The sequence below is a fragment of the Vanellus vanellus genome (genome assembly GCF_965231255.1).
Source record: "Vanellus vanellus genome assembly, chromosome: 25".
Classification (NCBI taxonomy): domain Eukaryota; kingdom Metazoa; phylum Chordata; class Aves; order Charadriiformes; family Charadriidae; genus Vanellus; species Vanellus vanellus.
In genome coordinates, this window is record NC_138930.1 from 1,437,779 (window position 1) to 1,452,543 (window position 14,765).

Genomic DNA, 14,765 nt, shown 5'->3' on the forward strand with positions numbered 1-14,765 from the left:
CTAATCGCTTACTGTAAGAAATAGCCCGAGATCCGAACGGATGGTCGGAGCTGAGTCACCGCGTTGTCCCTGCTACAGTTGTGCCGATTTCCAAACGCATTCATTTCTTATTAATCAGCGCACGGTGTGCCATTAACAAGCTTTATTGGGTATTTTTAGTTAAACCACCCCGTCCTTGGCCCGTCGCACATCACAGCTGAGTGTCTGAGAGCGGCTCCGAGTTTTGTGTCGTCCGCAACTGCTTTTAACTCCTCCGGTCCGTTCAGCACACGCAATCCTGGGCTGGTTTTTGCAACGCAGTGTTGAGCTTGTGAGTCTGTGTTATTTCTAACCTGTCTTTGCAACTTGAATTTTCCCCTTTTGTGAAAATACTGTCTTGTGGGGCTGGGAGAAGGTGGGCTTTCCTGAAAGCTGCGTGTTGGCGGAAGGGCTGCCCTTGTGGAGTGACTGTAAATACACTGTTAGTCGAATGTCGCGGCCGTTTGGATTTTTTCGCATTTATTTTTAAAGTATTCCATGTTTGATACTGTGTATAAATAAATTTGCAGAATTTAGAGGATCATAACTTTCTTCTTTCTTCCTCTACCCGACAATACGCGCGAGAGCGGCGGTGTGGCTGCCGGAGGGCGCTTGGCATCGAACCGCACTGGTGGGGCTTGTCCTTGTGTCGCTGTCTCGGAGCTTTGCCCTGTGTTAGAGGGCCGTGAAGGGTGACAGTGTCCCTAATGTCCCCTCCACCTTCCCCCAGGGACAGGAGACCTGAGCCTCATCCCCTGAGCAGATGTGCTGCGCGGGCAATAACTTACCCCCACGCCTCAGGCTTGTTGAAATATATTTTTATTGCATTTCTGCAGGTTTTACAAAAATATGACAAAATAAATTAAAAAGAAATAAATAACCCCCTTCATTTCTTTTAATTTTCCAAAGAAATAAAACACAGCAAGGGAAAAAAATTAAAACAAAACAACCTAACTCTTCCCTCCTTTGTACAGTAACTGCCCGGAAGAGTGAGCTATCAGACAGGCGGCTGCTTGTAGAAATATTTTGGATAGAGAAATGTTTAAAAATGCCCCGGACCGCGGGGTCCTGGCAGCAGCGGGACCCTGCCCTCTCCTCGGGCGGGTGGTGCAGGAATAGATGGTACCGGGACTGTTACTCTCTGGAGGGAAATGGGATTAAAAAAAAAAACCAAAAAACAAAACCAAAACAACTCCCTTGAAGACCAGCGAGTGTTGGAGTGGCAGAGATGAGAGCTGACCCCGACCAGCCAAACCCAAGCAGAGAAACGAAATGAAACGGAGAAAGGGAGAGCGCTCTGCGCCTCTGCCTGCCGCGTCTCGGGGTGCAGGCAGGGCGGGCAGGGCAGGCAGGCGTCGAGGTGAGCCCGGGGGGCCGGGCAGTGCTGCGGCAGGGGTGCCAAGCCGAGGCGGGGGGGGGTGGTTTGGGTTACCTGGTGGCCCCGGGGTCTTTTCTCCTGCCATCATATAACACGCTGCTGCTCCCACTCCGGGGCATGGCCCTGGTCTCGCTGTGTTTCCCAGGACCCGTGTGCTCCAGTTTCCCAGCGCCGCGGAGCCCGGTGCTCCCTTTTTCCCTGGCCTCGGCCCAGAAATCTCTCCCGCATCTCTCCTCGTGCCCCGGCGCGGGCACGGCTGGTGTGGGCAGGGCGAGGGGGGGACACCAGCGGCTCCGTATGCCCCGGGGAGGGCTCTGCCCGATCCCCGCGGGGAGCCAGTGCTGGCCCTGCTGTCCCGGGGACTGTCCCCAGCTGATGGGGGGGGTCTTGTCCCCGCTGCAGCGCAGGGAGCCCCCCCCGGCAAGGGAGAGCATCTCCCTGCCCGCGCTGGACCATCGGCAGCGCCTCGGCCCCCGCGCAGGCAGCGGGAGCCCTTCGCCCTCTCCTGCCCTTATTGCTGTACAGAATGGCTTGATTCAAAGACCGGAAAAAAAAAATAAAATTACATGATGTGTGGAAGGAGGCGGCGGGAGGTGGGGAAAAAAACAACCTGACGTTTTCTACAGCCCAGGCCTTGGGGAGAGAGGGGTGCGCAGACCCCGTGTGACCACCCGGGCCTGGACCAGGCACAGTGATGGGGCGGCCGCCCGGGGGTCCCCCCCAGCTCCCGGCAGTCCCCCCCCGCTGCCTCTCCCCTGCTTGCTTTGGAAATGGTGGGTGGCTGGCGGGCAGAGAGCAGAGCTGGTGGCGAGCGGTGGCAGGAGGGAGGTGGCAGGGCTGGATGTCACCCGTGGGCACCGTGTTGGGGTGCCACCGCCCCCTCCCGGCCCCGAAAGCGAAGCAGCACCCAGCAGAGCCGCTGCAAAGCGAGGAGCAGCCGCGTCGCAGCCCCCTTCCCCGCGCAGCCGGAGCGAGGACGGCGGCTGTTAAAGCACTAAGACTAGACCCAGCGATGGCAAAACCTTCGCCCCCCCGGCAGAAGCGAAGCTGCTCCCACCCCCCCACCCTGCCCTTGCGCAGAGCTCGCCTTTCCCCCCCCCTCCCCTCCCCTCCCCTCCCCAAACCCCGGTCCTTCTCCTGGGCTCCAGCGTGTGCCTTATTGCGAAATAATTCCACGAAATAAGAAAGCGGAGAGGGGAAGGGATCGTCCCGGCTCGCGTTGCAGTCGCTGGGGACGTTGCCCACACCTGGCCGGGCTCTGCCGACCGCGGCGCCGGTGCCAGCTCTCGCCTCCGCCGCTTTGAGCCCTCGGACGAAGAAGGGGAGAGAGAGAGTCGCTTGCGTTGGGTTTTGTTTCGGTTTTAGTGCAAGAAATGCTGCCCATGCATGGGAATCCAGGTGGCTGACGCTCGCCGCTCACCCCCCTCCCTCCCGGCCGTCCGGGCTTCGGGCAGGAAAATGTCCCGGTGCTGGGAAGGAATCCACGCGGAGGCTGCCGGGAGCGGGACGGAGCAGGGCACGGCCCCGGTGCTGGCGGGACCCCGGGCGATGGCTGTACGGCGGGGGCTGTAGGCACGGGTGAATCGGGCTCCTCTCGCCGCCGCTCCATGATCGGAGATGCGGTGCCCGGCGGGCTGGTCCATGGTGGGTCTGGCAGCACCGAGCTCCCCTCTGTCTCCTCAGGCAGGACCGCGGCATCTCCTTCTGCCGACTCCTCGGGGCGCCGGCGGCAGGGACCCTGCGCTTGTGGCACGGAGCCGGACCGGGACATCTCCCACCCGTGAGCGTGCGGAGCGGCGCAGGAGGGAAACCTGTCGGGATGCTCCATCCGAGGCCGCGGCCAGCCCCCGCTGCTGCTCGCGCCGACGGGGCTTTGCTCCGGTGCCCTTGGTGCAGGATGCGGCCGGATGCCCGGAGTCCCATGCGGCGGGTCCCAGCGGAGGGGGCTGGAGGGACGCGAGGGGACGCAGCAGAGGGGGACGGTGCAGAGCGAGGGGCCAGCGCTGGCACCCGGCGGGCTCAGCCCAGCCCTGCGCTCCCCGCGGCGGGGGACGGCGAGGGGGAGGCGAGAGGGTGACGATGTCCACGGCTGCCTGGAGAGGGGAGCGGGCAGCCCCGCTCGCTCCCGCTCCCCCAAAAAGTCCGGTTAGAGTTTATAGCCCCCGCTCTCCTCCTCCGCCCGGCTCTCCGGCTCCTCTCGGCCACCCTCCTCCGGTGCCCCGTTGAGATGGGACTTGCTGGGGACCGGCCGCTCGCCCGTGTCCGCCGAAGGGCCAGGTCGGGGCTGGGGGGAGGCGGTGGCCGCGGTGCCGTTGCCCCCGGCCCCTTCGGACTTGCCGAAGTTGAAGAGCTTGCCGGGATTGAATGGCTTGGTGGGCGACTGGACCTTCTCGGTCCCCCCGTCCCGCTTAGTCTCGGGGGATTTCAGGAACTTGAAGCTGAGGAAGCCGGGGAGCTTGTTCTCGCTGCCGGTGGGGGACTGGGGGGACCTGGCGGTGGCCGTGCTGCCGGCCCCGGCCCCCCCGGAGAGGAACTTGCCCTGCAAAGGGATGATCTGCTTCAGCTTCATCACGTTGTTGGTGGCCAGGAGGGAGCTGGGTCGCTTGGGCTTGTCGGAGCCGTGCGAGGAACCCCCAGAGCCTTTCCCTTTGCTCTGGCTCTTCTCGTGGGCCGGGTCCTGCCCGGCGGCCTCGGGCTTGGCCTCGTCGCGGCTGGACTCGCGCTCCTTGCGGGCTTGGTACTCGGCGTGCCGCTGCCGCTCCTCCTCCTCCCGCTTGCGCCGCTGCTGCTGCTGGAAGTGGTGCTGCGCCTGCCGCTCGTGCTTCTGTCAACGGGGAGCCCGTCAGCTCCGGGGACGCCTCGGGGACACCCCGGGGAGCCCAGCGGTCCCGGGGATGGGGCGTCCCGGCTCCACGCTCGGCCCCCAGGAGGGTCCCACCCCGGCATCGCCTACCTTGAAGGCCTCGCGGCGCTGGTACTCCAGCTTGGCCATCTCCTCGGCCACCCAGGCGGGGATGTCGGGGATGGCCACTTGGATGATGTACTTCAGGAACAGGGCGAAGTGCTGTTGGGGGGGGGGGGGGGGGGGGGCACATGGGTCCGGCTGAGCATCCTCATCCCAACCCCGTGGGCACCGTCACCCCCTCCCGAAATTCATCCCGCAAGGGATGGGGGACCAGAGAGACCCTACAATAACACTCCGGGGGGGGGTTCTGTGCCCCCATCACATTGCCCACTGCCTGCAGGGCGCTGCCCGGGGTTGCAGCAGAGGGTTGAGAGACTCCATCCGTGGAGGGGAAGGGCTGTCTGAGCCAAGACAACACCGTGTCAGGCACCGGGAGACCCTACAATAACAGATGGGCGGGGGGTGCAAGCCCCCGGGGTGAGCACCGTACCTCCAGCACCACCACGGAGATGATGGCTCCCTCGGGGCTGAGCCAGGGGAAGAGGCGCTGGAGCTGCCCGCACTGGGCGATCAGGTAGCAGTTGACCACGATGGCCAGGACGCCCATGGCCTCCATCACCTTCTGCAAGAGCGACGGAGCTGGGGATGAGCCCCCGGCCAGCCGGGCCCCCCGCCGGGCCCCCCACCGCCCCCCAGCCCACCTGCCACTGCCCGATGCTCTCGACCCGCTGGCCGAAGGGACGCTGGAGCCCCGTGCACAGCTTGAAGGCGTCGCTCCGGATCTCGATGACGTTGTTCACCAGGGCGCACATGGCGGCCAGGGGGAAGGCGGAGGAGAAGAGCACCACGTAGCCGAACTGGATGAACATCTCCTGATAGTCCTGGAAGGTGTCCTGGGGAGGAAGAGGAGGAGGAAGAGCACATTGCAGCGGGGCTGGGGAGGGGGGTGCACCGCACCCCACCAGCCCCCGGGACCCCCCCGGAGCTGCTCACCTCGTACTTCTTCATGCAGCTCTCCACCTCCGCCTGCGTCAGCTGCGTGGAGTAGTCCTCCTCCGGCGGGTCGATCCACGATGCCCGGTTGCGCTTCCGCCCTTCTTCCTCACCTTCCTCCTCCTCCCGCCTCCTCCGGCCGGCCCGCGGGACCACCGCCGGCTCCGCCACCTTCACCGGGCTGCCGGGGGGACCTTCGACCTCCTCCTCATCCTCACACAGCTCGAAGACGGACGCGGGGTCCATGCCCTTCTCCACCATGGTGGGGCTGCCCTCCTCCAGGAAGCTCTCGTCCTCGGGGCCGCCGGGCTCCCCGCCGCGCCGCTCCGCCTTCTCGATGAAGCTCACCTTCTTCAGCTTCAACCCGCAATCCAGGGCGCTCTCCTCCTCCGAATCCGACTCCCGCCGCTCTTCCTCCTCCTCCTCTTCCTCCGGCACCCCGCAACCCCCGTTCAGACACTTCTTCTCTCCGCGCAGCCCCTCGGGGGGGGCCGGGGGGCGGCGGTGGGAGGCGAGCAGGCGGAGGACGGCGTGGGCGAGCTGGCGGAGGCTGCGGAGGTTGAGGTCCCCCCGGCGCAGCCGCCGGTACAGGTGGGGCTGCGACACCTCCCTGACGTTCTGCAGGAACTGGCGGGTGATGAGCAGCGTGGCCAGCATCTGTGCGGGGGACACGGGGCGCACGCTGTCACCCGGGGTGGGGTGGGGGGGACGCAGCTCCTGGGGAGGGGGCTGCGTGTCCCTCCATCCCCATCGCCTGCCCCCCCGGGGGACGGGGTGGGGGGTGTCCCTGCTCCTCCCCGCCGTCGTGCTGGTGGAGTGGGACACCCAAACCCCGTGTCCCCCCACTCCTGTGACACCACCACCACCACCATCCCCCCAATTGGTGACAACGGATGGGATGGGACCTCAGCGGTGCTGGGGTGGTGTGTGCCACCGCTGGCTGGGGGCACCTGCGTCCCTCCCGGGGGCAGCGGGGGTCCCGGGGTGGGGTGCGAGGGGTGGGGGGCTGCCCGGTCCCCCCCCTCCCTCCCCGCTCCTACTTTAGATACTCCCAGTCTCCAGCAAAAGCCCAGGAGGCCCTTAAAGAAGATGAGAGAGAGGTGGAGGTGGAGGAGGATGAAGGGAAGGAGAGCCTCTTTGAGCTGACGCACGAGGCTTTGGGAGAGAGAGAAGATGAGCAGGAGCTGTGGAAGGGACAGAAGAACAGACAGACAGACAGACAGAGAGACACCGTGAGCGGCAGCAGGAGATGGGGAGCGCAGCAGCCAGGGACCGCGGCGGGGACACGCGGGGGGGGACACCGGCCCCCCGGGTGGGCACGGGGGGGGAAGGCGGAAGGTGTGTGTGTGTTGGGTGGGGGGAGGTCGAGGACATCCATCTGTCCGTCCGGGCGACGCCGGGGGGGGGCTCAGGCCGGCCCCACCGCCCCCCGGGCACAGCCCCTCACCTCCTTCAGCCGCTCCATGTCTTTGAGGTAGAAACCGATGTAGAAAAGACTCAGGTATGAATTTACAAACTGAAACTGTGGGAGAAGGATGGGGGGGGGTGAGGGGGTGGGGGGTGAGCGCGGAGCGGCCACCGGGACACCCCCCCCGGCCCCTCCGGCCCCCCCCTCACCAGGACGATTTTGATGATGAGGTGTTTCTCGTAGGCACTCTGCAGGCGGTAGTTCTCTGCAAAGCAGAGGATGGGGGGGGGGGGGGGATGAGGGGGGGGTCGGGGGGGGTCCCAGCACCCAGCCTGGCCGGGAGCACCCCCGGGTGCCGCCCCCACGCACCCATATCGTTCAGCCAGTACGCGATCTTCTTGTAAACCTCGTCGCAGGCGGTGACGATGACGGCCAGGACGATTTTGGGGAGGAAACGGATGATGCGGGGCAGCTCCTGGATGCTCAGCACAAACTCCTGCGGGGACGGGGATGGGGTCAGTGTCGGGGGGGGTGGGAGGGGGGGGGGGGGAGGTCTGGCAGCCCGGGGCAGATGGGACGAGGACCCACCTGGAGCTGGAAGCAGCCCAGCATGAGGAGGAAGACGAGGGAGAGGCAGGCGAGGCAGACGGGGAGGCTGACCAGGCACTGGAAGAGCAGGCGCTTCCACGGCGGGTAGTAAAATTCCTCCGCGCTGGTCACGGGGCTGATTCTCTTAATGCCCTAATGGGAAGGGGGGTGGGGGGGTGGCGGCGGTGTGACCCTCCCCACGGCGGGGAGCCCCACGGCATCCCCCCAGCGATGGTGGGACCCAGCGCAGACCCGCTCGGGGGGGGGTTGAGGTTGGGGGTGTCACGAAGGTGCCAGTTCTCTGCACTGAGCCTGGGTGGCTCGTTGGGGTCAGAGGGGGGTTCAGCCGGACCCCAGCCCCAGGGACCCCCCCGGGGCTCACCCTGAACTGGGGCCGGGGTTCCTCGATGGACTCGGCCGGGGTGTCCAACGTCCCCCACTTGTAGGCGAACTCGGCCCCGCGGCGCTTCCACTCCTCGAGGAAGAGGGTGGACCAGATGACGTTGAAGATGGCGAAGACCACGCAGCAGATGTCCTGGCTGGTCTGCGGGACGGAGGGCACCAACTGCACCGGAGTCGGTCCCCTCCCGTCCCCAACACCCTCCCTGGGGAGCCGCATGGTGCCGCCCCGGCCCCGCCACCATGGGTTGGGATCCTCCCAGCTCAGCAGCAATTACAGCATTAAAGCATCGTAGGGAAAGCCCAGAGCGAGGAGGGAGAGAAACCCCCACACGACCCCCAAATGTGGGGATTTATCCCATTTCCCGACCCCTCTCACCTGGTCACTCTCGGTGAAGGTGTAGAGGATGGAGCCGAAGACGGCGGGGTACACCATGGCCGAGGTGTAGAAGCCCAACCAGGCGAAGTACATGGCGATTTTCACCCCAAAGTAGTCGCAGATCTCATCTGTGGGGCCCGAAGGGGGCATGAGCATGGCTGGGACTGCCAGGACACCCCCCACCCCCCACCCCCCCCCCATGTAGCCCCCCCGGGTGCCTTACCGAGCGGCTGGGCTTCGCAGACCGCCTGCACCCAGGACTTCATCAGCCGCTTGAGGATCCTCTGCTCGTGCAGCGGGAAGACCTGCTGGATGACGCCGCGGGCCGCCAGCTCCGGGACTGCGCCGCGGGGCACGGGGTGAGGGACGGGCTGCGGGGACACTGCCAGCCCGCCCCGGCGCCCCCCACCACCACCCCCCCCATGCGTGTCCCCAGATGGCCCCGGCATGGCGGGGTTTGGGGCAGGGGCAATGGGGACGATGGGTTTGGGGTGACCATGGCACGTCAGGGCTCTGTGCCCAACCACAGCACGGCACGGCCACCGCGCACCCCCCACCCCGTCCGGCACACAGCCCCGGGGATGGGGACACGGGGTGACAGGGGACCCTCGCTGGGCTTGTGCCCTCCAGGGCTCCCATGGCTGGGCAGAGGGAGCGGGGCAGCGGGGTGGCGGTGCCGTGCCGTGCCGTGCCGTGCCGTGCCGTGCCGTACTCACTGATGGGCTGCCCCTCGAGGAAGTGGATGTTGTGCAGCGACTCGCCCTGCTTGGCCCGCAGGTTCTCCAGCCAGTACCTGATGATGTTTTGCCGTTCCTGCGGCACCGCAGCGGGGTTGAGCCCCGGGCGACGGTCCCACTGCCCAGCCCCTGGCCCCGCTACCGCCACACTCCGTCCCCAGCCCCTGCCCTCTCCCCTCCCCGGACCCACCTTGTCCCCAGTTTGGGGTACAGCTCCATTGGTCCCCAGCTGGGCTGGGGCTCCCTGATGCCCCTCCTCACCTGGGGAGGGGGAGAGGACCCGCCTTCTCTGCCCCATGTCTCTGCATCCCTGCCATACACCCCACATCCCTGCATCCCTGCATCCTTGCCCAGCATCCCTGCATCCCAGCATCCCTGCATCCCCGCAGCCCTGCCCCGCGTCCCTCACCCCTCCGCATCCCACCTGAGAGGTGAAGAAGTAAAGCTCGTTCTCGATGTTCTCGTAGATGTAATCCTCCTCGCAGGAGAAGCTCCGCATGCCTCCACCGAATTCGGCTTTCACCGGCTTTCGCAGCCCGATCTCATCGGCCCCACGCAGCAAACTGCGGGGAGAGGGGGCGCAGCTGGGGCCATGGCAGGGGCCACGGCGGGGGCTGGGGACGCGGCCGGGACCCTACCTCTCGTAGGTGGCGGTGACAAAGAAGGCATAGACGCGGGTGTGCTTGTGGTGCCGGACCTGGACGATGAGCTCGGGGATGCCGAGGCGGATGTGGTTCAGGAGCCAGAGCAGCGTGTGGTCGTCGGTGGTGTCTGGATGGCACCGCTCAGCACCACAGCGGGCACCGGGGTGTCCACGTCTCCCACCACAGCCCACCCTGGTCCTCATCTCTCCCCACGTCCCCCATCCCCACTGCAACCCCACGCTGCCACCCACCCCGGTGCCCCACACCGGCACTGCCAGCCCCGGCGCGTGCCCCGGGTACCCCGGGCATCCCCCTACCCGGGAAGGTCATGAGCACATCGCAGTTCTCCGTGGGCACCGTCTTCATCCAGGCTTTGTGGGACATGATGTAGCGCCCAGCCTGGAGCAGCCGCTTCCCAAAGAGCTTATCTGCCGGAGGGAGGGAGGGAGGGAGGGAGAGAGGGAGAGAGGGAGAGAGGGGTGAGCGGCCACAGGACCCCACAGGGCATCCCCCTACCCACAGCCCTGGGAATTGGACCCCAAAGCACCAACGACTCAGCCACCAGCGCATGGGATGGGTGCGGGGACCCCCGGCATGTCCCCCGCGGTGGCCGTCCCCAGCAGTGGCCATGGCAGCAGGTCACGGCCCCGCTGGCGGCGACGCTGGCCCCGGCTCAGGTTTCTCCTTCGGCAGCTCAGGGTGCCCAAAAAGGCCCCGACAGCTGCTGGGGAGGAGCCGGTGGCGTGTCCTGGCACCCCTGGGGCGCTGGCTGCTGCGGGATGCCCTGGGGTGCCCCCCTGCAGCCCCCCACCACCGCTCACCTCCGCCCGCAGCCCCTCGGCGGGGCCGGGATCCAACAGGGCCGCGGCTCCGGGAGATGGGAAACCGCAGGAAAAATGGGGAGAGTGAAAAAGCAGCCGGTCTCCATGGAAACTCGGGGAGGCCCCGCGCCGCCGCGGCGAGGCGGGATGGGGATGGTCCCCAGGGTCCCCTCGTCACCCCCCGGCGGGGGCCAGCGCAGGGACATGGTCCCTGTCCTACTGCAGGGTGCCCAGGCCGTGGGGACACGCCGTCCCCGTGCCCAGTGTCCCCACTGCACCTCCTGGGGCAGACGGGGACAAGTCGCATCCCGAAATGCTCAGAGCTGGCAGAGAGGGCAGGATGAGGCTCCCTGACGGTGCTGGGGTGAGACCCCCCGTGGGACCCCGTTTCTCCCTGCCCCACGCCAGCAGTGTGCCCAGCCGCCTCCCTGCCTCAGTTTCCCCTCCTAAGCCAGGCTGGCAGAGCCAGGACGGGGCGGGTGGACGGATGCCCAGGGGACGTCATGGCCGCTCCGGCCGCCCCAGGGCTGGGAAGGTCCCGGGGTTCCGGAAACGTCGCTCACACCGGGACCTGCTGGCCCCGAAAAACAGGAAACACCAAACCTGCTCCAGCAGCTCATCCCAGGGGATGCACCCCGGCTCCGGGCACCCCCGCACCTCCCTGGGCAGGGGGAGCAGAGCAGCCCCCCCACCCCCCCCCCGCCAGCCAGGCTGAGACCCGACAAACTCATTGCCTTGAGCCGCTGTCAAGAAGGGGCCGCGGTGCCGGGCTCTGAAAGGCCGCCCTGTCTTGGCACCGTGGGCGAAAGCCGGGGCCGGCGCCAGGCTGCCAGCCCTGCCACCCCCGGAGCGGGACCCGTCCTGCACCCCGGGGACACGTCCCGCCTATCGCGGGCGCAGCGCTGCCGGGGTGCCGGTGCTGGCGGCGGTGGCTGGGCCGCACTCGCCGGGCAGCTCGCCGATGCCGGCAGCGTGAGCTCACCCACCCTGAATTATTTAGGCCCTGCCGGGAGCGGCGTAACCCGGCGGGGCGGCGGGGTGGGGGGTCCGCGGGGGCTCAGCCGGTGGGCACGGCCGGGCAGCGGCGGAGGCAGCGGGCAAACCGGGGTGACGGCAGGTGGGTGCCCACCCCGAGGCCTCGGCTCCGGGTGCAGGAGGGTTTTTCCTACCCAAGGTCAAGGGAAAAGACGTGGGTGAGCTGCAGAGGGGTCTCCAACGCCGCTCCTGCCCCCCCAACCCTGGCTGAGCCTGGGGGGGGGCAGACTCTGCCTTCACCCCGCTCCGGCCATGGGGTCCTTCCCATCCCGCTGCCAGCGAGAGCGGCCCCCAGTCCCCTCCCGGCACCCGGTGCCATCACTGAACCGGCACGCGGGGTCCGCCGGCGGAGCGCGGGGATGGAGCCCTGCAGCATCCCAGCCCACGCCCGAGCCCTGCGTCCCCCCTTGTCCCCACGGCCACCCGCTCCCCCCCGGCACGCCGCGGCCGTGCCGCTCACCTTGGCTCTCCGGGATAAGGTCACGGGAGCTGCAGCGTGCCGGGGACGGGCACGGCACTGCCCCACCACCGAGCGGAGCCCGCGGCCGCTGGGGAAGGAGGCAGTTGGGGGGGGGGGGGAATGGCGATGCTGCTTGTCACGGGCGGCCGTGTCCCGGGGGGGGACACACAAAGTGGGTCACCCTCCCGCAGGCAGGAGTCCCGCTCGGGCGCGCGGCGGGCGGCAGGCCCTGCCTGCACTGCCGTGTCCTGGGGGACCCCAACCCGGCCACAGCCATGGGGACGTCACCTGCCCCCAGGACCACGTCGGGGGACCCCGACCCCAGCTTGGGGACCCCGACCCAAAGTCCCCCTCCTGCACCCGCTGCCCAACTCTGCCCCAGCCTGGCCCCATGGGGCACGGAGCTGGTCTGGGGGGGCCATGGGCCTGTCCCGGGGGGTGGCAAACGGACCTTCCCGGGGGTGCCGCATGGCCCGGAGGTGACATAGGGGGTGCGTAGACCCGGTGCTGGGGAGGTCACTGGTATGTCCTCGGGGACACAGACCTGTGTGCGGACCCCACGCCGGGGGGGGAACGGACCAGTCCCGGGTGGGGTGAACGCACAGCCCCGATCCCCGGAGGACCACAGCCTTCCCTTGGGGGGGACACGGGAGGGGGGGGGGGGGGCACGGAGCTGTCCTGGGGGGTGCACGGAGCACTCCAGAGGGGTGCTCAGAGCCCCACCGGGGGCACGGCCCCCCCCTCCCCGCATCCCCCGGGGAGCCGCATCCCGGCCGAGCCCCGCCGCCATCCGCATCGAGCCGCAGGGAGCTGCCCCCCCCTCCATCCCCCCCCCGCCCCGCAGCCGCCGCCCGCAGCCCCGACCCGACCCCGGTCGGTGGGGGAGCGATCCCCTCCCGGTGCCGCCTTACCCAGGACGCCGGTCGGGGCCGCCGGTTCCGTTCGTTCTTCGCCACCGGGGGCCCGCCGGGACCGGTCGCCGTCTTGCGTTACCACCGGCGGTTCGGGCATGGTGCGGGGCTCGGCGGCGGCTCGGCGGCGGCGGCGGGGGGGGTCGGTGCATGGGGGGGACCCGCCGCGGCTCCGGGCTCGGGGCCGGTGCCGCCGGTGCCGCCCGAGCCGCCGCCGCCGCCGCCGGCGGGCGGGAGGAGGGACAAAGGCGGCGGAGCGGAGCGGAGCGGAGCGCGGCGCTCTCGGCCCCTTTAATTGTCTGCTCGGCCGCCGTCTCCCCAGCGCCGGTCGCACCGGCCACGCGTGTCCGGCCGCGCCCCGTGGGGTGGTCCTGCGCGGAGCGGGGCGGCGGCTCCCCCCCGAGGTGGCGGGGCGGGGGGGGTACGGAGCATCCCGGCTACCGGCCCTGCCCCGGCCCCAGCCCCCCCTCCTGGGGGTGCCCCACGTCCCCGGCATCACCCCTCCACCCGGGACTGCCCCCCACGTCCCCGGCATCACCCCCCCACCTCCACCCGGGACTGCCCCCCATCCCCAGCATCACTCCCCCCGGGGCTGCCCCACTCCCACAGCACCCCCCCCCCCCCCCCCTCCGTGACTGCCCCAATGTCCCCTGCATCCCCCCTCCACTCGGGACTGCCCCCCACGTCCCCGGCATCACCCCCCCCACCCCGGGACTGCCCCCCACGTCCCCGGCATCACTCCCTCCGTGACTGCCCCCCACGTCCCCGGCACCCTCCCTACCCCCGCGGCGCTGTCCCACATCCCCATCATCCCCCCTCCACTCGGGACTGCCCCCCACGTCCCCAGCATCCATCCCCCCCCGCCCCGGGCTGTCCCCTATATCCCCAACCCCCCCTACCCTGTCCGCCCCGGGGCTGCCCCGCATCTCCCCCCCCCTCTTCCCGCATCTCCCCCCCCCTTCCCCCCCCCGTGCCCCCCCGCGGGTCAGGCCGTTCCCTGAAGCTCCCGGGGCGGGGGGGGGACAGGCCGGTAACCCAACCGGGGCTGCGCTCCCTGACCTTTCGGTACCCCCCCCCCCAACCCAGCCCGGCTCACTCGGGGGGGACCGCCAACCCAGCCCCCCCCCCCATCCAGGGGGTTCTGGGGCCCAGCGCAGCCCGGGCGGGGCACCCCGTGAGCCCCCCCAGCAGTGTGGGCATTGGGGTGGGGGGCAACCCTGTGCCATGTCCTTCTCCCCCCCCCCCCCCCCCAACTCCGCGCACTCCCGCGGCTATTTTGGGGCCGGGGCCGGGTGCCAGCGCTGATGAACGGTGCCACAAGGAGCCGTCCCCTCCGCTGGCATCTGCGTGGCAGCAGCTGGGAGGGGGGGGACAAGGGGGGGGGCAGGCTGGCGTGTCGCCCAGGCCAGGCCTGGCCACTGTCCCTGTATTGGCTGGGCACGGGGTGCCCCCCCTCCCCCCCCGCCGGTCCAACAGAGCCCGACACATCCCCCCCCAGAGCCCCCTGGGACCCCCGGGGGGGGGCGCGGCTGCCGGGCAGGGAGGGGAAGGGGGGGGCACAAGGAAAAGCTTCTGCACCCCAGGGTGGGGAGGGGGCGCGGGCTGACCAGTTACCGGGGGGCTGCAGAGTGGTGTGTGTGGGGACCCCGAAGCCCCCCCGAGACACCCCCCCACCCCCAGAGCCGATGCTCCCTCTGCTGCGGCTCCTCCTCTGGGCTCCCGCCCCTGGTCCTCAGAGCACGGGGGGGCTCGGGGGGGTTAGGGGTGTCCGCAGGGATTTAGCAGAGGAGGCGACATGGATGGGTCTCCAGCATCCCGGGGATTCCCTCATCCCTGCCTCCATCCCTGCCTCCATCCCTGCCTGCATCCCTGCCTCCATCCCCGCCTGCATCCCTGCCTGCATCCCTGCTTCCATCCCTGCCTGCATCCCCTGCCTGCATCCCTGCTTCCATCCCTGCCTGCCTCCCGGCCATGCTGCTGCTCGCTCCTCCCTGCTCCAGTGCCTTTGTCTGCATGGCCGTCCCCCCCGTCCCCCCCCCGCCTGCCACCGCAGCCCTCCCCAGGCCTCAGCCGACCCAAACCCGCTGCA

At 68.8% G+C, this 14,765-nt stretch overlaps 1 protein-coding gene across 3 annotated transcripts; it reads right to left on the reverse strand.

Annotated features, from left to right (window-relative positions):
* Window positions 1-821: 821 nt before the first annotated feature.
* On the reverse strand, window positions 822-13,087 carry ANO8 (anoctamin 8). Of its 3 annotated transcripts, none has more exons than XM_082495566.1 (18): window positions 12,677-13,087; window positions 9,767-9,877; window positions 9,444-9,576; window positions 9,230-9,368; window positions 8,785-8,881; window positions 8,292-8,408; window positions 8,069-8,196; window positions 7,673-7,855; window positions 7,291-7,443; window positions 7,072-7,198; window positions 6,912-6,967; window positions 6,742-6,816; window positions 6,335-6,478; window positions 5,295-5,951; window positions 5,003-5,194; window positions 4,792-4,923; window positions 4,350-4,460; window positions 822-4,220 (listed from the first exon to the last, which is right to left on the reverse strand). In XM_082495566.1, the coding sequence occupies exons 1-18, from the start codon at window positions 12,774-12,776 to the stop codon at window positions 3,543-3,545; spliced, it is 3,333 nt and encodes a 1,110-aa protein (XP_082351692.1). In that variant the 5' UTR covers window positions 12,777-13,087; the 3' UTR covers window positions 822-3,542. The 3 variants fall into 3 exon arrangements, with proteins under 3 accessions (XP_082351692.1, XP_082351693.1, XP_082351691.1); XM_082495567.1 differs by having other exon boundaries at window positions 7,673-7,834; window positions 12,677-13,086; XM_082495565.1 differs by lacking the exon at window positions 12,677-13,087 and having other exon boundaries at window positions 7,673-7,834; window positions 9,767-10,183.
* Window positions 13,088-14,765: the final 1,678 nt, after the last annotated feature.